Source organism: Sturnus vulgaris, chromosome 15, assembly GCF_052056855.1.
Source record: "Sturnus vulgaris isolate bStuVul1 chromosome 15, bStuVul1.hap1, whole genome shotgun sequence".
NCBI lineage: Eukaryota > Metazoa > Chordata > Aves > Passeriformes > Sturnidae > Sturnus > Sturnus vulgaris.
The window spans coordinates 6,666,171-6,688,236 of record NC_142257.1 but is presented as its reverse complement, the minus strand read 5'-3'; the positions used below and the strand labels follow the sequence as shown (position 1 = coordinate 6,688,236).

The window sequence follows — 22,066 nt, the reverse complement described above, 5'->3', positions numbered from 1 at the left end:
CATGGGTGCTCAGAGCTTTAACACCTTCTATTTGCCTTTCTCAAGCAGTCTCTCCTAAAAGCATTTCCTCTCATCTGTGCCCATCCATCTTCCTCCCTTCCGTGCTTTATTGAAGCTGGTCAAAGCCAAACCTTTTATGCTTTCTAGTGCATGTGTGCCCTGAGCCATGGGAGAAGAGAGGAGGCCCGAAAATGCAGCAGAGCAGGGGCTTGTTGCATTCCTGGCACCCAAATGCTGGGTTGCTTTCCCCAGGCACCCTGAAAAGAATCGTCCCCTGGCACGGAGATAAGAGGGCTCTGGAAAAGCTGGGCTGGCAGAACACCTCCAACCCTGCCCCGCAGGGCTGTACTCCTCTCTCCTGCCCATACCTGGCCTGAGAGTCTCATTGCATTGTCCCACCCCTGCAGGTTAGCAGGATGTGTCCCCCTCCTTTGTCTCTCTGCTGGCATCTTGATGACTTGCTGATCTGGTCACCCGACACCCTCCCAGTGCTAAATGTCCCATCCACCCTCCCCCCTAGACCTCTCCCAACAGTGCTTTTGCAATTCCCTGCATCTCACAAGCCCCCATTAATAGTCTGATGTTTCAAGATGGTTGGAGAGCTTTGCTGCCCAGGAGAAACCCTGAGCCCAGGACAGCCCTCCTCTAACCACCAGGCTGCTAGTGGGAGCTGGGTTAGTGTTCAGATTTGGGGTTTTATTCTTTAAATAAACAAAGCAAACTGAGCAATTCCTGGAGGTATAAAGCCGTTCCAGACCATGTCAAAGTACGCTCAAAGCTGTTCATCCACATCCCTGCTGCAGAGAGAGCTTTTTTGGGGCTCCAGGGGCTCAATCCGTACCCAACCTCACTTTCAGAAGCCATGAACAGCATCCTCAGGCTGCCTCTATCCACTCAGCCCCATTCACAGCCTCCCCAAGAGACACTCTTCTCTGCTCTCTGCCCTGGGATGCTTCATCTGGCTTTTACTCTCCAGGTAGGAGAACCAGGGCTGCAAACCAGGCCACCAGCTGAGACTTCGTGCCTCAGGTCACCTCAAAGCAGCCACAGTTGTGCTGGGACACTGTTGCAGTCCAGCCACCCCATCATGGTGTGTGCTGAGGCCACATTTACACCAGGCTGCAGTGACCACTTGAACAGGGGGAGGTCAGTCCCAGAAAGGGCTGTCCAGGTCTGTGATTCATTTACAGCAGCTGTAAAACTGCCACCTGGACCACGACTTTACAGCCTTGGACGATGCTGGTGTCAAAGACGTTTGGTGCAAGAGCCAGCTGGAGCCAGGCCAGTTTTATATTTAATCCTGCCTATGAATACAAATAAAGGGTCTGTATTTTAAATGAGCGACAGGCGCACCACGGACATTATTAAACCTTCCAAAAATAAACCCCTGCCAAAGTGATGGGAGCCAGATTTTTCCTGGAAAGTATCAGCACAGGATGAGGGGTACTAGTGGGGCAGCCCCTCTGTCACAGGCCCCTCTCCAACAGCTGCTCTGCATCAGGAGCAGCTTCTTCCCTCTGGCCCTTTGCTTATTTAAGCCCCACAATCGCCAGAGTGGCTCTTCCAAGCAGCTCAAAGTCCACTCAGCACTAAATCAGCTCTGAGGATCGGCTTCAAAGCACTGTGGATGAATCTCGTGAAAAACTGCACTGAAATATATAGAATTACATATGGTGCTGCTGCTGCAGCCCCCGCTGTGCCACCCCCGCTTGTGGGCAGCTCATCCTCCCCCCCCCCCGCCGCTCTCTGTTCGCCCAGGGCGTGTGAGGGGCCCAGCTCCGGCCATGGGGTGAACCCCCCCCCCCCCCCCCGCTTTCTCTTCTCCTCCATCCCTCGCCAGGGTGGCGGAGAGAGCCACCATGGGGTGCCCACCCTTTCCCTGCTCACCCATCGCCTGCTAGAGCGATACGCGGGACCACCGTGAAGTGACCCTCGCTCTCCTTTGTCCCCCATCCCCAGCCGACGGGGTGTGAGAGAACCTCATGGCATGAACCCCCCCGTTGCCCTTCCATTCTCCTCCTCTCCCCCCAGGGCGGTGTGAGAGACCCCATAGGGTGATCCCTTCCTTCTTTCTCCCCCTCTCCCTTCCAGGATGGTGCCAGTGACCCACACGGGATGACAAACCCCTCCTCGCCGGATCCCCCCATACGGTGCTCCCGGTACTACATTTCCCATGGGGCCGCGCGGCGGAAGCGGAAGTGACGTCTCTCAGCGCGGCACGCGGGCCGCGCCATGGCCGCCGACGGCGGCGGCGGGCGGGAGTTGCTCGCCCTCATCCACCAGCACCTACTCCGCGGCGGTTTCGCACGGGCCGCCCGGGAACTGCAGGCGCAGAGCGGACAGGTAACGGACGGCCGGGCCTGGGCCGCGGGGGAGGCAGCGGGGTCGCGGTGGGGGCCGTCCCGGAGCGCGGGCCTCGGCGGAACCGCGGGGCCCGGTCCCGCTTCGCGTCCTCACCGACCACCGGGAGCGCCATGTGGGTGCCGGACGCGCCGCGGGGCCGTGGCTCCACGCCGGCCCGCAGGTCCATGCTGGATTCACGTGGTGTCCCGGCAGCCCGCCCGGTAGAGCCTCCCGTACCGGGGGGCTGCTGCTCCCCGAACACGTGCTGCTCCGGGAGAAGTCTCCAGGGGAACACGCGGCCCTGGGTGCAGCGGGGGAGGGATTCACCGGGAGGTGCGTACACGGGGACACGGTTCTGCTTTCCCATGGAAGCTTGGATGGGCCCTCCCGGACTCTGCTTCTGTCTGGTGGTCACATCCCGAAACGGGGCCGGTGCCTGACTGGTGTTCGCTCTGCTTTCACAGAAATTGCTCCCTTCGCTTTCGACCTCTCTCGAGGACATCTTTACTCACTGGGAAAAGTAAGTTAAAGCAAGTCAAAGCAGGGAATGATTATCAAATAGATTCCAGACTGTGTTGACATCTTAGCTGTATGGCATGTGTGGGGTTTTTTTTTGTTGGAATTCCATGTTGTCAGAGGATTTCCGATGATAACTGTGCTCAGAGGAGTTTTCTCCTAACCTCTGGTTTCAGAGCAATTCATTTCAGATGTTCAGGATTAGGCTGGTTTAGAATTTCCTGAGCTTGGAGATAAGTTGTTACTTTAGTTTTGAGCAGCTGGTGTTGTTTGTGCTGGTTGATGCTGAAGTGTTGTGGAGCTCAGAGTTATGCTTTATTGTAAGAAAGCTGTTCCCCAGTCTGTTTCACTTTCTTTTTAAAGCCACGTGCTTTACAGGATTATTGACCCAAGAACAGAGAAGTTGAGCAGGTGCTGAAATGCTAAAGCTCTTACAGGGACTTAAACCTTGGCATAAATCACAGATGATCTGACTCAGAGGAAATCTCTTGGTTTCAGCCTGTCCTTTCAAGTCCTTACATGTTCCAAACGCCTTCCTGTATCATTATCCCCCATTTGAAGGTCTGCAGGAGGGAGCTTTCCCATCTGTGATATTTGCACCCACCCTGTGTTTGCTTTGGTTGGATATTGGAGTGCAGCACTGCAGAGGCCTGTGGCAGCCTCAGGGCTGGGTTTTCTGGGAATCTGTGGAGTTAGGAGCACTGGAGTGAGGCTCTACTTAGCATGGCCATGCCAGCAGCAACAGTTTTTTCAAAGGTGTTTTCTGCTCAATGCCTTGTGCCTTGCTCTTGTCCTCCATACTATACCTCCATACCTCCTCTATAGCAGGAGAAAGGCTGGATCTAGCTGAAGATGTAGCAGCATAAAGATAGGTTTGCAGTTCCTCCCTCCCTCCCTCTTTGTTGCCCTCACGAGTGCTGATGGTGACCTTCTCACCTGCTGCTGGTTATCCTGCCTGCTGCAGCAAAGCCTCCCAGACACTGCTGCTTTTAAACTTGAGGCGCAACAGGGCATTTGCCTCAGATTTAATTCCTTTCTCTTCAGCGTCACCCTTCTGTTCTGATCCTGCCCCACAAAGACATCTGTTATTCCTGGTCTGTCTGAATTCTGCCTGGTTGGGAGTCAAAATGAGGGATGTGTTGGCCAGTAATTACCTTTATCCTGGAGTGCTCCTGTGAGTGAGCTTTCTTTTTCACATCCCATTACTTCATAGACTTTTGGCCCAAAAATGTCCTTCCTTAATCTACCGTGTGGCTCTTGCCTTTCTCACCAAGGCCATCCTTGGTGCTGTTCTCCAGAAACTCTTCCAGAGTGAACCTAAAGCTGAGACGTGCAGTTCCAGGAGTGGTCTCACTCCAGAGCTGCATTTACTCTTGGAGGATGCAGAGAAGGGGTGGAAGGGTACATGGGAGCTGGGAAAAGCTGGACCAGCTCAGCCCTAGGAGCAGCCTGAGCCCTGCAGCCCTCAGATGTTCTGGAATGCCACAAGGACAGTGCTAGCAGACACAATTTCTTCCCCTCACAGGGCATCCCTGAGCTCCTGGTCACTCAAATTCTCTCCTGAGTCTGTGTTGTGCTGTCAGCTGCCACTGGATCAGGATGGTGTTGCAGGATCAGAGCTGCCTGTGTGGGCTGCCCTGTTGCTTTATTAAAAGGATTATTGGAGTAGTTACAGGACTTTCTAAGAGCAAATGTGCCTTTGGCTTAGCCTGCTTGCACAAAACTCGCTGTTACAGCTGTGCTGCCAGAACACTCTTTGTCAAATTGTTAAACTAATCTTGTTTTTAAAACAGATGAACAAATAAAATGAACTAAACTGGCCCAGAAGTGAGGACATTTGCTTCTGATAACTGTATGTCCCAGGGCTTAGAAGCATTGCATGTGTGAATCACACTGGCATGTGCCCAGTGTTACCCGTGTAATAAAGCAAACGTGTTATCTTTAATTCTCAAATGAAAACATGGCTAACTTTAGCCACATCATCTGTTCTGGTACAGGTGGGATTTAGAACTTAGAGAAATATTTCTCCAGGTTAATGTTTTAACCCAACTGAGCAGCTTAAGTGTTTAATACTTGTGTGGCCTCATCCTTCTCTTTTTCTAACACATCTTCTGTAGGTCCAGCTACTTCCTTTCTTAAACCTCTCTGCAACCTGACTTTACTGCCTTTTTGACTTGGGACCCCAAGTTACATTGCTTTTGTACCCTTTAGATTTAAGGGGACTTCTGACTCTGTGGAATGCCAGGACCTGGTATTTTTGGGGATATCTGCCCTCACTCTGAGGCTACACTTAGTCTGAGGCTGTAGCTGCCTCCTGGAGACGGAATTTGTTCTGTAGGATGCCTTCTATCGAGCACCAGCCTGACCGTGTATGTTTTTATTTCTCTGGTCAAGTGAGAAAGAGTCTGCCTAGGTCACAGAAAAATTGTCAAGGTTCAGTATTTCTCCTGAGTGTTGCAGGAATATATTGCTCTTGGAAGTTTACTGAGGACTGGAGATGTCCCTTGGAGGTTAGAGAAGTATTTCCCACCCCCTCAGGAATTCCTCTGCAGAGAAATGACACTGCCTATTCTTAGGCAGGAGCCTGATCTGAGAGTGAAGGAATAATTATATTCTTATTTGTTCAAGATATTTTTTCTCCGTTTTGACACCCATTGTCTTCCCTCAGAACTCCACCAAATTCCAAGAGAAGAAACGTGAGTGATGAGGAGGCAACCATCCCAGAAAAGATCAGAGTTCCTGATCCCGTGAGCAGCTCTGAGAGCTCAGAGAAAGAAGAGGATGAGAAAGAGAAGGCAAAAGCTGCAAATGGTAGGAGCCTTTTATCTCCCTGGATTTGACAGAGTAGGACTGGAGACTTGTGTAGGAGCAGCCCAGCTTGCTTAGCTGGAGAAAATGCTTGTAAAGTGATGGCTATTCATTTGTGCTCATAGAAAAATAGGACAACTGATTTGGCATCCCCTTCTCATGTGGAGTTTCTGAGGAGCACAGATATTTGCTGAAGCTAGAAAAAACCTGTTATGATTCATTGGGGAGGGATGGGTACTGTTGCTCAGATGAAGCTTTGGGAACCTCTTACTGCCCACTGTGGAGCACCTTCTAGTTGTGCCAGCAAAGGCAGGCCTGTTTCATGGATCAGGAAAGGTCTGAAAAGTTAGTTGGTCTGGAAAGCCAGTGCCCTCTGTCTGAGGTGGGGATAGAGCTCTTGTGCAGCTGATGTGGGAGGTGTTGGCTTGCAGAGTCTAACAAAAACTTGTCTCTGATATATTTTGGCTCAGTCTGATCTGCTGTAGACCAGCCCTTAGAAAACTGCAGATCTTGACAGATTCCCTGTCTTGGTGGCTGAGAGAATCATGGGATGGAGAAGCAAAGCACTTGCCTGTCACAGGGACAGCAGTGGTGATGGTCTTGGGTCAGGTGTGGAGATGGGACCTTGCCCTGCTGCTGGGGCCCTCCTGCAAACCAGAGACTGTGTTGCTGTGAGAAATACACTCACACAGGTGCTCTGTGGCTCTCTCCTGTGCAGCAGCTGGCCTTTCTCTGGCCACGAATTTGGTAGTGAATGTGGAAAGCAGTGAGGAAGATGAATCCTCATCAGAAGAGGAGGCTCTGGCTGGGAAAGATGCAGTGACGGTAAGGCGATGTCCCACACTCCTCAGCACGAGGAGTAGAATTGTGTCCTTGGGTGGAAATCATGTTTAAATGACCCTCCTATGCTGCCATAAACCTTTTCTTAGACACCTGTCCCTCAAACACTGCCTTGAAGCTCTGTGGCTTGCCTTACTGCCGCATTGCTGTTGTGGTCCATTGTTTGCAGTTTAGCTCCTTATCTGTGTGTAGCATTCTAATTTGCTTTATTTCCCATAGGTGACAGCAGCTGTGGTGGGTGGCAAAGCTGCCAACTCCCTGCATTCGCCTCCCAAGCCCACTGCCCCAGCAGGCAGAGCAGCAGGACTCTCTGCTGCTGACAGAACTGTGCTCTCTAACAAGCAGCAACCTAATGCCCCAGCTACAGCTCCAGCCCCGGCCAAGGCCCAGAAACTGCCCAGTCCTGGGAAGCCTGGACGTGCCACAGCAGCTGTGGCCAAAGTAGGGCAAAGCAAAGCACCAGTAACGACTAAAGCACCGGAAAGTTCCAGCAGCAGCAGCTCCTCATCCGAGAGCGAGGAGGAAGAGGAGACGCCAACTGCGAAGGCCCCAGCCCCCAAAGCGGGTGAGGAGCCTGCAGGGTGGTGTAGATGTGTGTGAGCTCCAGCTCTGCTGCACATTGGATCTGAGACGTGCCTTCAGCATGTTCCTTTCAGCTCCCCTGCTGGAAAGCTCAGAGTGATGCTTGTTCCTTGGGGAGGCTGCTAGAACACTGCAAAGCAGGCAGCTCCGGAGCTCCGTGGGATGAATCCAGCGTGCTTGCTCTCATTTCAAGCAGCATATCCTGTGCTAAGATGTCTGGCAGCACCCAGCACATACCCAGGGGTTGGGGCTAACAGTGTACTATGTCCGGAGGAGGTGCAGTACTAATGCTGATACTTTCAGCTTTATGGAAAGGCACTGCAGTGTTTTCTCTTTATTCCCAATTGCAAAGTGGTTCGTTTTGAGGTTTGAAGTCTTCAGGGAAATCTTTAAATGCTTTGAAGTGTGTCTGTGTGTGTTGGAGGAGGAGGGTGAGAAACAGATCATTGAAGTTCTGGAAATGATCCTCCTCTTGGCTCTTATCCAGAGGAGGCCCAGCCAGGATGGGTGCCCTTGCAGGGGACTGTGTGTGGCTGGGCAGTATCCCATAGGGTCGGAGGGTGGCCAGGAAGCATTTCCCATCTCTTGCACTCGAGGAGAGGTGTTTGTGGGCCAGCATTTGTCTGGAGAAGCTGTTCTCAGCAGGCCATTGATGTTTTCAGCAAGGCTAAGTTCCCTTTCCTGCAAATCCCCTTAGCCCTCACTGTGGCTTGTTTTGCTTCCCTGACTTCAAAAGCCACATTAGCATCACGCTCTGGGGGCTCAGAGCAGGCAGCAGCTGTGACATCTCCTTGCTTGTGTTTCAGAGCCAGCTGCTGGGGCTGAGAGCAGCAGTGAGGAATCAAGTGAGGACACATCCTCTGAGGAGGAGCTGGCAACTCCAGCCGTCCAGGTAACCTCTCCAACATGGATTCTTTGTCCCTAGGAAATCACTTCGCTTCTTGTGAAGAAGAGAAGAAATGCTACAGTGCTATATTCTGACAGCACCCATTACCTTGGGTGTGTGAGATCCCCAAACCCAAGACCAGAGCACATGCTGTGTGGCTGAGAGCCCCACTAAACCCTGCCGACATCAGCCATTCTATTCCAGTTTCTACTAGTGCCTGAAGTTGAGGGAGATCCTTGGATCTGTAGGAGGTGATTAGTATGCAATTCGATGGATGTAGTCAGGCAGTCCATGGGGAAAGTGACTTGCTTCAGATATTCTACAGCTAATGGGTCTGGAAAAGCCTGTCCTGGTCAAAATTAGCAAGGTAGCTTGCTTTAAAACAGATTCCATGCAGTTAGAGTTTTCAACCATTTTCTTCAGAGGTGGTATTTGATTCTCCTGTTCGCTTTTGCTCCCTCTGTTCCCAGGCCAAGCCAGCTGTGAAAACAGTGCAGTCTGACGCAGCACCTGTGAAAAGTGCACCTGCTGCTCCAGTGTCCCTTAAGAAGAATGCAGTGAAGCAAACAGCACTGGCAGCAAGCCAGGCCAAACCTGCACCAATAACGGTTCCTGGGGCTGCACAGCCTGATGACACATCCGAGAGCAGCAGCTCATCAGACAGTGAAGATGAAGAACGTCCATTAGTAACCCAAGTGCGTGTGTCTGAGATCTCCCTCTCTTTGCATGCCTCTCAGGGCTAGGAACTGCAGTGAAAAGAAAATTTTATAAATGCATGTAGTGTGTAGCAAAGTCATGTTGGGGGTGGGAGGAAGGAGGTGTGAGGTGTTAAAAGGCACCTCCGTGTCTTTGCTCTGAGCTTTAATCAACCCATTGTGCCTTTCTTAGAAAAATCCATCAGTACTTTTAAAAGAAAAAAAATCCCAGTGATTCTTTTCCCACCCGAAGAGGCAAATTATCGTGGTGGAATTTGCTTCTCAGGTATAAATTGCAATAAATAGTGTCTAATTTGTCAAACTGTAGTGCAACTGAGCTTTCCTGCTGTGTAGAGTGCAAAGTGCTGCCTTGTAGCTCACTGGAGGGGACTGGTAGTAGCAGCAGGGTGATGAAGAAAGCTAGATAAAAGAATTCCTTGTGTCCTGCCAGTCACTAATCTTCCTTCAGGGTTTGACTTTGCCAGGGGGCTCTGAAATTTCTTCCCTTGATTGCAGTCTGAGCAAATGAATTACACTGCTGTGGCATTTGCCTTGTTTCACTCTGTTCATATCTTGTCCAGACAAAGCCACCTCCAAAAGCCGTCCCATCCCCAGTGAAACCTACACCAGCACCATCACCCTCTGTCAAAGCAGCTCCAGCAAAAACACCGTCCCAAGGGAAGACAGCACAAAAACCAACGGTGCCAAAGCAGACTAAAACCTCACTGGAAAGGACTGCTGCTCCCTTGAAACCTGCTGAAAGTGTAAAGCCAGTGGAGAGCTCTGCCTCGTCAGCCAGTGAAGAGGAGGATCTCCCTGTGCCCATCAGCCAGAAGGTAGGTACTGCATTCAACCCAGTGCCAAGGGACGGGATATGCAAGACAAGCATTTACCCCTTAAATGCTGCCACTGATCTTGAAACACCGGGAGTATCTTGCTTCTCCTCCTTGGAGAGGAAGATGTTTCTGTTTGGAAGCAAGTGCAGCCTCACTCTTCTCACACAGCTCTACCAGTGGAGGTGGGAGGCAAATGATGTTTTGGTACCAGCTATTCACTCATGCCCTGCCCCTCTGGAGCTGCCTTGTGTGCAGGGTCACAGGTAGCTTGGTCTTGGCTCTCCTGTGACGGTTTGGTCAGAGTTCTCCAACCAAATGAGGATTGGGAGCTCACGCTGGACTCAGGTGGCTAAACTTCAATGGATGCAAATCCTTCCTGAGAGCATTGCTAGGCACGTTGTACTGATACTTTCTGCCTCAAGTCTGAGCTGCAGGCCCTTCAGAAAGGACCCTGAAAGCAGTCTTTTGGAGATGCAGCCTTACTGTCTGCAAGGCAGGAGGGGAAGCTGGGGGTAGAGTCTCACGTGCCCTTGCAAGGGGGCTCTTTGTCAACGTGTCCTTTGACTATTGACAGGCAGGAGCCAGAAAGGCTCTGCAGTTTTGTCTTCATAGCCTTGGTCTGTTAAGGTGGGTGGAGGGGGATGTTTCTCTCACAGTTGTCTCTGTGCTGCTGTCTTCCTGCATGATTGATTAGATGTGAGGATTCAGCTCTAGGTGACAGGAACAGCTACTTGATAGCTGTGCCATGAGGTCCCACTGTAAAACCATCGAGATTTGTGCATTTTAGCAGGGTTCATGTGCTGGGGTAGGTTGTGTCCTCCAGCGTTGATTCTTTGAAGCTTTCAACAGCAAGTTTTACCTGCCGATTTAACCACTTCAGTATCTTCCCTCTTGCAAACTGACATTTACCCCTCAACAGCCAGAGTCAGTAAAGAAGAGCTTGTCATCAAGGGAGCTCTATTTTTGCCATACAGGCTGTTCCTTCCTATGTTAGTAGCCTACAGGCAAAGACCACGAGTGAAGCCTGAAGATAAACTATTGGGCTTAGCTGTGTCCACAGTCCTGTCCTCCCAGTCAAACTCTTCTTAGCTCATCCCTCACCATCTGCTACTTGGGCATATGCTAACCACTGACTTACTGTATCCTGCAACTTCCTCTGGCTTCTGTGCAAGATCCAAACAGATACAGAGCGTTGGAAGCTGCTTCATCTTTCCCTGTGGGGGTGGATTAGCACAATTAAAATGAACATCATGCCTAAATTGAACTGCTTAATTGGTGTGTTTACCCCTGAAGACTCAGGAATATTTAGTCAAAGAAGTTGACAAGGTGTTTGCATATTTTGGGGGGAAAGGATGATAATGGGGTACAGTCTGACCTTAAAGATGCTGTGAGCTGCTTTTCTTTTGTAGCTGCTAATTTTGCTCTGCTGCTTCTTTCCTGAGTGTTTTGAGCCAAAGGTGGTACTTGAGCCCTCTGTCGATAGGCTTTGGCTTCTGTTTACAAGGAGTGGGTGTGAGATACACGTGCATCCATGTGTTGGGAACCCGTGTCTTCCTTGAGCATCCCAGGAAAACCCGTGTGGGTTGTACTGACAGAAGTTGTGCCAGCAACTTTTAATCTTGGACTGCAGGCTGTGTGGGGAGAGGCCAAATCTCCCAAGAGACGGAGGGTCTCTTTTCCTCCTTGAGCCCTGTTCCCTCTCCTTTGCAGGTGGCAGTTGCCCCTTGGCTGGGCCATGACACAGCTGAGGTCCTGGTCCCAGCGCTGGTACTCAGCGGTGCTCCCGCAGCACACAGGCAGTGCTGGAGTGTGATTTTACAACGTGCGCCCAGCACGTGGCTCAGTGTTGTTCCCCTCTTGTCATGCAGCACTGCAGGATGCAAATGGACCCAGGCAGTGGCAGATGGGTTGTGCAGGAGCTGAGTCATCACACTCACTGAGCCACAGGCAGCTCCTGCTTTGGGGGCTGGAGAGGGAGCAGGAAAAATGATTTCCTCTTGAGTTATTTTCCTCCTCTCTGAGTTACTTCAGTACCTGTGGCTCTCAAGCTGTTAGGAGCTCTGCCTGTGTTACCTGCTTCCTGGATGTAACTCAGCCATGCTGTTGGCCAGGTCCCACCTGAGGCTGTCATCTCATGTGGATGGATGGACCCTGGCTGCCTCCCAGGAAGATCTGAGGCTGTGTAAACTTTATGGTGGTTTCTATGTGGATGCTGTTATATTCTTTCTGTGTTATGATGCCCCTGCATGGCAACTCTTTCCCACTCCATTGCTAAGTTAGGAAATGGAGCAGCCCTGTGCTGTGCATCCACATAGAGGGAGAAGCCAGACCATTGCTATGAAGGGGCTTAAAACTGACTGAGCTTAAAACACAGCAGGCTCTGATCTTGGTACGTTTTCCCTTGCACAGCAGTGTTCAGAACAGCAGAGAGGAATTTAGCACGTTCAGAGCAGTGTGTGTGAATTCTTCTGACTGCTTCAAGTACTTGTGTCTCTTCAGCATTGCAAAGCTGGCCTCTCTCCTGGAGATTGTGACTCACTGGTATCAAAACAGAATGAGGTTTGCGGTCCCCCTCCCCAAGCACTTTTGGAGGTTTCTGTTTCTCTAAGCAGAGTCAAAATGTGCTTGGCTTGTTCAGAGAGCTGTTCTGTAATGGGATAAACATGCAGATGCTGTTGTCTGTTTAGTGTTTGGCTTGGAGATGATAAACAGTGCCCCAATGGCAGACCGTGGCAGGGCTGTGCCAGGAAGTGCAGTAGGATTGGTCTCTGCTGTGGACTATGGGGGTATCACTGCATTAGCAGCATAGCAGGGATGGTGCAGCTGGGCAAGAATCTCATGAAGCACCAAAGCAGGCTGGCATCACATGCAGGGTGCACAGGGCCTGCCTGCCCTGGCAAACACAATGTACTCCTTGGCAGAGCATGAGATGAGCCATGAGTGGAGTAAGTGAGCAAGTGCAGAGCACCGCCAGCCTGGGGAGTATCTGCAGGGGAGGAAATTCCCAGATCATTCCACAAGCACTTCCTCTCCTCTGCCACTACTAACCTTCAGTGTGCAGCAGGGGAATCTGCAGCCATTGGAGAGGGGCCAGGAAGAGAGAGTCTCACCTGGCAATTGACTATCTGGGGCACAGGTGACTGTGGCTTCCTAGTGCTGACACAGCAGGGAAAGTGGCTTGTGGTCTGTCCTGGAACATCTGAGTGTTGACAGGTGCTGCAGAAAGACACAGCCCAAGTGAGTGTCAGAGGTGTTTTGTTGTCTGGAAATTTCTAAATTCTTTGACCTGTTGACAAATCAGCTTCCAAGTTGAGTCGTGCTCTGTCTCTGCCTGTCCTGTGTTCCCAACCCCTGTGTCAACCCTGTGTCTATACTGAGCTCTCTAGCAGTTCTAGGCTGTAGCTGCTCTAATGCTATCTCTAAACTTTGCAAGTGTGATGGCACAAGGCTTCCCTACTCTACTGGTCCCCTCCTGATTCCCTGAACTGCTGTTAGGAGCTTACAAGCACTAATAGCCTGTGTGCTCATTTAAAACATACTTGGGCTCTCTGTCAGAAGGCAATTGCTAAATTCAGAGGGATGCATCTACAGCAGCTCAGCCCAGGCAGTGGCTGAAGCCCCTTTCACTCAAAACACACCAAGAATGATGTGAGTGTTAGTAACATCTCTGTTAGGGTAAAACAAAACCCAGCCTGAGCTGAAACTGCACTTAAACTCCTAAACAGCACCTGTACTAATCCTGCATTTCTGGCCTGTGTTTCTTTTTTGTTAAGAGGTTATCAGACCCGCCCAAGCCTATTCCCAACCTGAGCCAGGCTGATAAAGCTGGGCAGCCTGAAAAAGCAGTGGTAACCACCTTGAAAAGCCAGGTTTCAGAAAGCGGGAGCAGTGACTCGTCTGACAGTGAGGAGGAGTCTCCTGCAGCACAGAAACAGCCTCCACAAGATGGTAAGTTGCCTGGTAGTAGCCAGGATCCCTCACCTGCATTCTTATGGGTTTCTTACTCTCCCCTGCATATGCAGCAGCTCCTGCTCTGGACAGCCACAAAGAGCAATTCTTTCTCACAGTGATGATCTCTTATGCTTTTCCTGCAGTGAAAAACAATTCTGTGCCCCAGCCAAGAAACGTGAAAAAGGCACCGGCTTCGACACCAGCCACAGCCCCTCCAGCTGTGGACAGCAGTGATGATTCCAGTGAGGAGTCAGATTCAGAGGATGAAATAGTCCCCCCTTCCCAGGTGAGGAGCTGCTGAATCACTGGCAGTTTAGGCTTTTAGTGCTGCACACTCAGGAGCTCTCAGGAGCTGGACAGTGCTAATTTTGCAGGTGATGAGCAGTGCAGAGGACCCTCCCGTTGGCTGGATCAGCTGTTTTTTGGCCGTGTGCATGGGTCTGGCTGACCCCAGCTCTGGGTGCACATCTCAGCCACAGCAATCTTGCAGTGTGTGAGAGCAGTGGAGAGTGTGAGTGCTTTGACAGGAGCATGAATAGACACACATGCCCAGACCTTCCCTGGGACTCTCCCCTCTGCTCTACTCCAGGAATTTAGGCTGGAAAAGCAACCAAGTCCTTACAGGAAGAATCTTTCCATGACTTGTGTAGCTCCAAGGCAACCCATCAACTGATTCCTCACAGACCTCTGAAGTTCTTTGGTTTTCTTTTCCACGAGCTTTTGGAGGATGGCAGCATCTGCCATGAAGGGTAGCACAATGGTTCTGCTGCCTTTCAGCTGGAGAAGTCAGGCCCCTGCCTTGGAGAAGGGACCTGACCCCATATCTCTGCTGAGAGCACCCCTGAGTGTCATGGAGCTGATCCCAGCTCTCCCACTGGAGTCTCTTTGTGTCTCCATGCCAGTCCTGCAAAGCTGTAGCACAGCTCCCTAGGGCCAGAGCTGCCTCAGTGTGAAGCTGTCTTGGGGGTAACTGCACCTGCAGTTTGAGCCCAAAAAATCACATAGAAAAACCTGCTGACTGAGGAGCATGGTGGCCTGGCTGGTGCTCTGAGCCCAGGGCTTGGTGGACAAGCATACTGCTTACCCCACACATGCCTTTGCTGGGAGGGAGACATTATGAGGACTCAGAAAACCTTTCACCATGTTGGCCTGAGGCTGTGTCAGTGGAAAAGCTGTCTCCCTCCAGCTGATGGGCAGGCAGCCATCCTGAAACAGTCTTTGAGTAAAGCATGTTTATATTACTGAGATTGTATAAAATAATGCAGTTGCTGTAACTTGAGCTTTGTGTGAGAGGGCTGAGAGCTCACGTTGGGCTGGCAGCTCTGCACGGCGGAGCAGGGCCTTTTCCTTTCCCAAGGCCAGATGTTGTGTGAGGGAAATGTCAGCCCACAAAGGCCCAGCTTGTCAGAGATCTGGAGGGGGAGAGCTGCTCACGTAGCCTCGTTGGTAACACAAACCAGGAGGCTGAGTGCTCCTTCGTGGCTCTCTCTCCCTCCTCTGCTGGCATTTGTATCATGGACCTGTCCTCAGTGCCTGGTTTCCATGCCCCTGGCCTTTCTATTTTTAACCCCTCTTATGTCGAGTTTGATGGGAGGTTTCAAATGTGAGGCAACAAAATTGCTCTTGTTAATTTGACCCCTAATCTGTTTTTGGCTTGTGGACCTGGACACAGATTTTTCCTGTGGTTGATGTCTTTGTTTATCTCTATTGCCACTTAACTCTTGGCCTGTGATTTTTAGAGTGTAAAAGACATCCAGGAGTCCAAGTGCCTGCTCTGCAAAGGTTTACAACTGCAGTCTTGGTGCTGCCATGGGTAGAGATTCACAGCTTGCAAGCACAGCACATTTCCCCTGCCTGCCCTCAGGGTAGGTGCCTTTGGGGCACTGAGCTAATGCTTTTGGCACCGTTGGGAGTGCTGGCCCTCAATTCTGCTCCTGGCTGTGCCAGAGGCCCTGCTCAGAGGCTCATGGGAGGCAGAACTGGTCTATAAAGGAGAGAATTAAAAGACAAAAAGTCTTGGTGCTGTGCTGAAAATGATGGAAAGGCTTAGGAGTTAGTGCTGGATTGGTGTATGCCTCTGTATCTTTTTCCCTCCAAATTTGCTCCATCCTGATTTTCTTTCATCTCTTTTAGAGTCTGTCCCCGCAGAATGTCAAAGTAACTGCAGTTCCAAGCGTGGTGGCTGCAAATGCAAAGGCAAATGCCACCCTGCCTTCAGGGAAGAGGACAAAAACTCCTGCTGTCCCTGCAGTGAGCAGAGCGTCTGAGAGCTCAAGCTCAGAGCACAACATGCTGGCAGGAAAGGTAATGATGGAGGAGAATGAGGTGAGGAGGTTTCCTGGGAAGAGGGAGAAGACGGGTCTGGGGCTGGTGCCACATCTCCAGCTGAGGAGTGTGTTCATGAAGCCGGGAGAGAGGGGCTGCTTTATCCTAACCACAATTATCATGCCATGAGATGAGGCAGAGGAGCAGAGGGTAGGCCCGGTACTTTTGCTGTTCCTGGCTCCCAGCTGGCTGGCTGCTTCTTTCCTTTTGTGATAGCAGTTGTCTGCTTGGCCTCAGCTGCCCTGGGTTGGGGTGAGCTGGGCCTTCTGAGAGGTTCTTGGGCATGACAGTAGCATGAACTGGAGCAGTACAGCTGAAGAAGGGCCAAGATGGTCCAAGCCCATCTACTCTGGGCTGCTGCTTATAGTTTGTGGATGTGAGCAGGTTGTTATTCCTCCTTCCATATCTATTTCATCTTCTCCCTAGGTTCCTGCTGCTTCTAGCCAAAAGCAAACGGTTCCTGTGGGAAAAGCTCCTCCTGCCAGCACTGCTGCCCTGGGAAATTCCACTGCCAAGGCAAGGAAGCCAGTCGTGCAGCCAGGACAGGACAGCCACTCGAGCCAGACCATGCCACCCACTCATGCAGAGGATACCACAGACAGCAGCAGTTCCTCCGACAGTGACGAGGAGGAGGCACCCAAGCAGCCTTCCAAACCTGGTCAGTTTTCTCCAGAAGATGCTTTTGGTGCTACTGGGATGGGGACAGGCTTTTGTTACCCAATTGAAGTGGTTGGAGAGGCATTCCTCCTCTCCAGCCTGCCAGAGCATTCCCCTTTTTTTGGAGACAGAAGGGCTTTTGGTGGCAGTGCCTGTGCTGGGGAGGTGAGCTCAGCTCCAGGCAGCAGTGGTTTAACAGGAGGAACTCTGCTCTTCAGCAGGCTCCCTGCAGAAACCAGGAGGGACCCAACCAGCCCACAGCTCCTCCACGGAGTCCAGTGAGGAGGAGGATGCAGCATCACAGGTATGGTACTTGAGCAGGCTGGATCCTCTTGGGTCTTGCAGCTGGCTCCTGCTAAATAGGACTGAGAGACTCAATTCTCAGCCATAGCAGATGGGGTGCTGGGTGGGTTTGCCAGCAGATAAATAGGGGTTCCCCAGTGCAGTGGTGTTAGTAAGGAGGCAGAGAGAGAAGCTTTTGAGTCTGGATGCTTCCCCAGGCAGCCAGGGCTTGGGTTCAGGGTTCATGGTGCCTTCTCTGGGAGAAGAGACGGGAGGATATGGTACCTGGCAAGGGTTAAACCAGGAGAACTGCTGCACAGTGCCAATGGCAGAAGGGATTTTTTTCCCCCACTTTAGTTTGTAACTTTAGCCGTGTCCAAGACATTAAATTCCCTTTGTAAGTAACGTGCAGGGCGTGCAGCACATCTGCAGTGCATTAAGTGTGCGTGGGAGAACGCTGATGGCCAGGAGCCTCCCCCAAGCCTGCCTCGCTGGCCAAGAGCAAAGGAGAACCTCTGGCTGCCAGCTCTCGAGGCTGTCAGCTCAGCTGGTGTCTGTCAGTGCTGGCTCCTCTCCTGGTAGCCTTGGGCTCTCAAAGCTGGCTCCACAGGTGGCCAGAGGTGGGCCCTTTACTTGAAGTATGAGTGCAATAGCAGCAGAGACAGAGCTGCATGTCTGGTGTGTGAGAGGCTGCCCTGCTGTGACTCCTCAGTGTGTCTGTGCTGTTTCAGTCCCTCCTCACAGGCTACCCAGTCCTCTCCAAGACCCCAGTAACACCCCAGGTACCAAAGACAGTTCCCCCCCAGCCTGAAGGTGAAGTGAGGCCAGGGAAAGCAACTGAGAGTGCTGCGAACTCCCTCACCAAGGGCTCCCTGAAAGCAGCCCCGGCCGACAGCTCAAGCAGCAACAGCAGTGACTCTGACACAGATGACAACCAGGTGGCTGCAGACCACAAAGCAGGTGGGTCTCCTTTGGCAGGGCTGGGAATTTGCTTGGCCCAGGAGTGAAGCCATGCTGGCTCGGGAGGGTGACACTGGGGAGGGTGTCACTGGGACAGGCCTTGTTCCCAGTGTGTCTACCATGGAATCCACAGCATGGAGTACTGCTGCCGTCTGCTGGCTTCCCTGGCCACAGCACAGCCTTCTCCCTTAACAGCCTGCTTGTGCTGGCTGCCTCCAAGGCTCAGTGCCTTTGCCTCTTCCAAGTTGTGATTTAACCACAGTAAATTAACATGAGCAGGTAGGGGTCTCCCTGGAGCCAGTGCTCACTGCATTGCTGGCTTCTGTGGAGGATTCAAATGATGCCTGAAGCCCATCTGCTGCACAGTGCTGATATTCAAGCCTCCCCTTGGGCTGTGTGGGCTCTGATGCATGTCTGGAGAGCAGAGGAGAGGAAGCAAGTGAGAAGACCTGTGGAGAAACAAAAGGTCCCACCATTTTCTTGGTTTGTTGGCAACTTGGAGCTTCTGCTCTGGTGTGACCCTGGCACCTTCAGATGAACTGGGGCCTACTCTGGAAGTTCAGATGCGTCTGTTGGTCCTTGGGTACATCATGAAATAGTGCAAAGGGCTGTTGAGGAAGTCAGAACTCTGTATATGGGCTCAAAAGGGCCCAGGGGCTCTGGGCTTGGCCACTGGTGATTACATGTGGCAGTGTGGAGACCCTCGCCACCTTGGGAAGTCCCCAACTTACTGGAGGTGGTGTCCTGGGGAAGGACTACTCCATCTATGTTCACCCATCTTGTCAAACAGCCAAAGCTGTTGTGGCTTGTTGTCGTGCTCTTCAGGCTGAGGCATCTTTCTCTGACTCTGCTACAGATGCCAGCAAGTTTAGCTTTTTTGGGGGAGAAGAACTGGATTCTCCTCTTCAAATGCATATTTCCATCCTCCTGTGACTAGTTTGTGTAATGAATGCTCCCTGAGTTGTCTTCTCTCTTTTGTCTGTTTCTGCAGAAAACCACCCCCCTTCAGGGCAGGAAGCTACTGAGGCCTCCAACAAAAAGAAGGTGGCAAGAAAAACAGAGCCAGGTCCTGCCAGCCTCAAAGCTTCGCCACTGAAGAAAACCCTGGCAACGAAAGAGAACAATGTTGGGGCATCAGGGGTGCAAGTTACCCCAGCATCATCACATGCCCTGCTCTCTGTCCCAGAGTCACAGCAGCCAAGTTCAGGGAGTGAAACTGAGGTCACCACTTCCGCCAAAGTCCCTGCAGTGCAGACAGTGGAGGGGTTGGAAGTGAAGAAGAAGAAGAAAAAGGAGAAAAAAGAAAAGGAGAAAAAAGAAAAGGAGAAAAAGAAACCATCGTCCACAGCAGACAAGGCTGTGAAAACACCCAAGAGCAAAGACAAAGAGAACAAGAAGCGGAAAACATCTCAGAAACGGAAGCTGACAGGAGAGGATGGGGCTGTGGGGCAGCCCAAGGAGAAGAAACGGAAAGGGCAAACTAATGAAGAAGTACCCAAAAAGAAAAAGAAGAAAGCAGATGGTGACCTGGAGAAGGTGGCAGGCACCAAGGAAAAGAAAAAAGCCGCTAAAAGTAAGCATCCTACACTCGGGGCCTAGTTTGCAATAGGTTCTTGCAACTGATGTGCATTCAGCCTCTGGTGCAGAGCCTTGCGAATAGCACCCACTTTCCCATTGGCTTCCTGCTTGGCTGCTTCCCTCATGGAATCATAGTCATGTGGCTTGAAAAAGGCCTCCAAGATCATCAAATCCAACCATTAACCCAGGTCCATCTCCAAACCATGTCCCCACATACCATATCTACACATCTTGTAAATGCCTCCAAGGTTGGTGACCACACTGCTGCCTTGGACAGCCTGTTCCAGTGTTTGACAACCTTTTTAGTGAAGAAGTTTTTCCTAATACTCAACCTAAACTTCCCTTGGCTCAACTTGAGGCTATATCCTCTTGTCCTGTCACTTTTGACCTTTCTACAGCTGCTTGTTCTGTAGTGCCCTGCTCTCTGCCCTAATCCATAGGCCATTTTGTTTCTTTGCAGTGCAGCCTGTATTTGCAAATGAGACATGGTTTTGTGCTGGATCTGGTAGGCTTTAAAGAAAAAGGGGAGGAGGACGTGGATTGGCTGGGCCAGATCTGATGGTGTTTCTGTTCTGCTGAAACACAGCCCTTAATTTTGGAGGTGTCACTGTCCATTGGCCCCTCTGCGAGCTGTTTAAGAGGGATGAGTGGAGCCTCTTGAGCAGTTGTGATGAGTTGATCCTCGTGTGTTAGCAGCTCCCCTGGCTCTCATTTCTGGCATGTGGGAAAGGTGGCACAGGTGCTGATCTACTCCAGCCCTGAAGCAGTTCCTTGAAGCAGGTGGGCAGCAGGAGGTGGAAAGAAAGAAGTTCTATGTAATTTCACCCATGTGTGTGCACAGATGGTGAGATCAAGCTGCTCTGGCTCAGGGGTATTAGGGAAACATCCCTGGGTGCAGCTGACTGTGGGTAGAGCTCTGCCTTCACCCAGTTCCTGCTCTGGAAATCTTGCTCGTTTGGATATGATAAAAAACTTACTGGAGATGCTCCTACCAGTCTGTGCTCCCTCTCAGAGGCTGACAATACCACAGTCCCTCTCTAAGTTGGCTTTTCTTTCCCACTTCTAGAAAAGAAGACTGGAAAAGAAAAGAAGAGCAAAAAGGCATCCTCGGAAGGGGCGCCTGTAGCAGATTGCTCTGCTGAGGCTCACAAGAAGAAGAAGAAGGTATGTGTCACACCCTGGGCTGTGGTGCTCATCCCAGCAGCAGGAGTGTCAGGCTGGAGAAGGAACAGAGCCATGTCCTGGCCTTGCTGGCAGTACAGGGAAGCCTACAGTTCACTGTGGCCAGTCTTAAGACTCCCTGACCTTTGTTTGGGATTAGAGTGACTCAAAGGGTTTGTTCCTGTATTGGTGCCCTAGGAGATTCCTTTCCCTGGAATGGTCAAACCCAGGGACTCTCTTGGTGGCAAAGGACTTAGTCCTGTCTAAGGAGTAAGTGCTGCTCTCCAGCTGTCTGTTCATCTCATTCTCAGCAGAAGCTGGAGTTTCTGAGGGCTTGGCAGGTTTCTGTATCCCATCCCAAGGGCTTGAAGGGGTGACAGAGGGAGACTACAGGATGTTCCTTGTGGTGGCTGCCACCTCTACAGGACATATCCAGGAAACCTCTGTGGTTTTGCTGGGTCCTTCATGTCTGTGGTGTAAATGATACTGATGTATTTTCCCCCTTTCTATTTTAGAAGAAGAAAGGAGCTGAGCCTGAAGAATTGTGAGAAGGTACATGGCCTGTGGGGATGGGCCACTGGTACCCAGAGCGGCATAACCTCGGCTGCATTCAGAACTCCTGGGCCAGTTTTGGGAAGACAGTGTGCCCTCTAAGAGCTCACTGAGCCAGCCTGGCCTTGGATCAGAAGGCCAGAGAGTGGAGTGGTGTGAGGAATGTTGTGCAGCTGTGTGCTGGCTTCTCTGGATGTGTCTGACCTCAACTCTTTAGCTGCTGAGAACCAGATGTCCAGCCTGGGTGTTGCTGACCTCTGTCACCAGCAGAGATGAGCGGCCTCTGGCATTGTCTGTCTGTCCCTGCTGACCATAGGGAGCCTGGAAAAGTGATGGGGAGTAGATGGTGATGTAGCCACCTAGAAGTGGACCAGATGCCTCTGCCCATGCTCTGCTCAGCTGAAAGGCTGTTCTCCTCCCCATCCCTAACTTTTAACTCCTCTCCCCAAAGGTACCGCATTCCTGTGATTAAAGATTTATGGGTGAAGATCAAACAGAAGAGAGGAAAAGGAAGCTCACCTGGAGAATTCCAACTTTTTTTAAAATAGTAATTTATAATTTCTTTTAACTGTGACTTTTAGAGCAGAGTTGTGTAACTTTCTGCCTCCTCCTGCCCTGCTGAGGCCCGGAGATGTATTTATAGTCCCTCCAGATGGAAAGGAACTGGAGGAGGCAGTTTGACCAGAACAGAGCATAAACTGCTTTTCCCCACCTTGACACCCAGCCATCCCTTTCTCTTACCACAGAGCTATATTTTTGAGAAAATCTTTTTCCTTTTTTCCCCTCCTCCTGTGACTTGTGGTGTCAGTCCTTTTGCTACTACAAAGCTCTCGAGTTTCCTTTTTATTCTAACACTGACAGCGGTGATTATCATGTCCCTGGAGTTGCACTGAACAGTTGTGTCCAACAGCTGTTCTCAGCCAAGGCAGAGTCCGTTTTTGTTTTGTTTTGTTTTTTATGAAATACAGAATAAAAAGCAACAAACAGATTTTACTTCAGCTGCTTTTAGGGAAGGCCAAGGCTGGCTGGCTCTGGAGAATGTTGTGGGTGGGAGAGCAGAGCCCAGTGTCTGCTGCTCTGGGACAGGGGGACCA

General features: G+C 51.2%; 1 protein-coding gene across 3 annotated transcripts; it reads left to right on the top strand.

The window, feature by feature from the left end:
• Nucleotides 1-2,206: 2,206 nt before the first annotated feature.
• Nucleotides 2,207-21,960, top strand: TCOF1 (treacle ribosome biogenesis factor 1). 3 transcript variants are annotated; one of them, XM_014886953.2, is made up of 18 exons: nt 2,209-2,343; nt 2,808-2,863; nt 5,528-5,670; nt 6,386-6,492; nt 6,727-7,072; nt 7,896-7,981; nt 8,446-8,670; nt 9,252-9,506; nt 13,280-13,454; nt 13,601-13,743; nt 15,591-15,761; nt 16,209-16,440; nt 16,658-16,743; nt 17,453-17,681; nt 18,673-19,254; nt 20,326-20,423; nt 20,936-20,972; nt 21,424-21,960. In XM_014886953.2, exons 1-17 carry the CDS (start codon nt 2,233-2,235, stop codon nt 20,966-20,968), a joined length of 3,078 nt encoding a protein of 1,025 aa, XP_014742439.2. In that variant the 5' UTR covers nt 2,209-2,232; the 3' UTR covers nt 20,969-20,972; nt 21,424-21,960. The 3 variants fall into 3 exon arrangements, with proteins under 3 accessions (XP_014742440.2, XP_014742439.2, XP_014742438.2); XM_014886954.2 differs by having other exon boundaries at nt 2,207-2,343; nt 16,661-16,743; nt 20,936-21,960; XM_014886952.2 differs by having other exon boundaries at nt 20,936-21,960.
• Nucleotides 21,961-22,066: the final 106 nt, after the last annotated feature.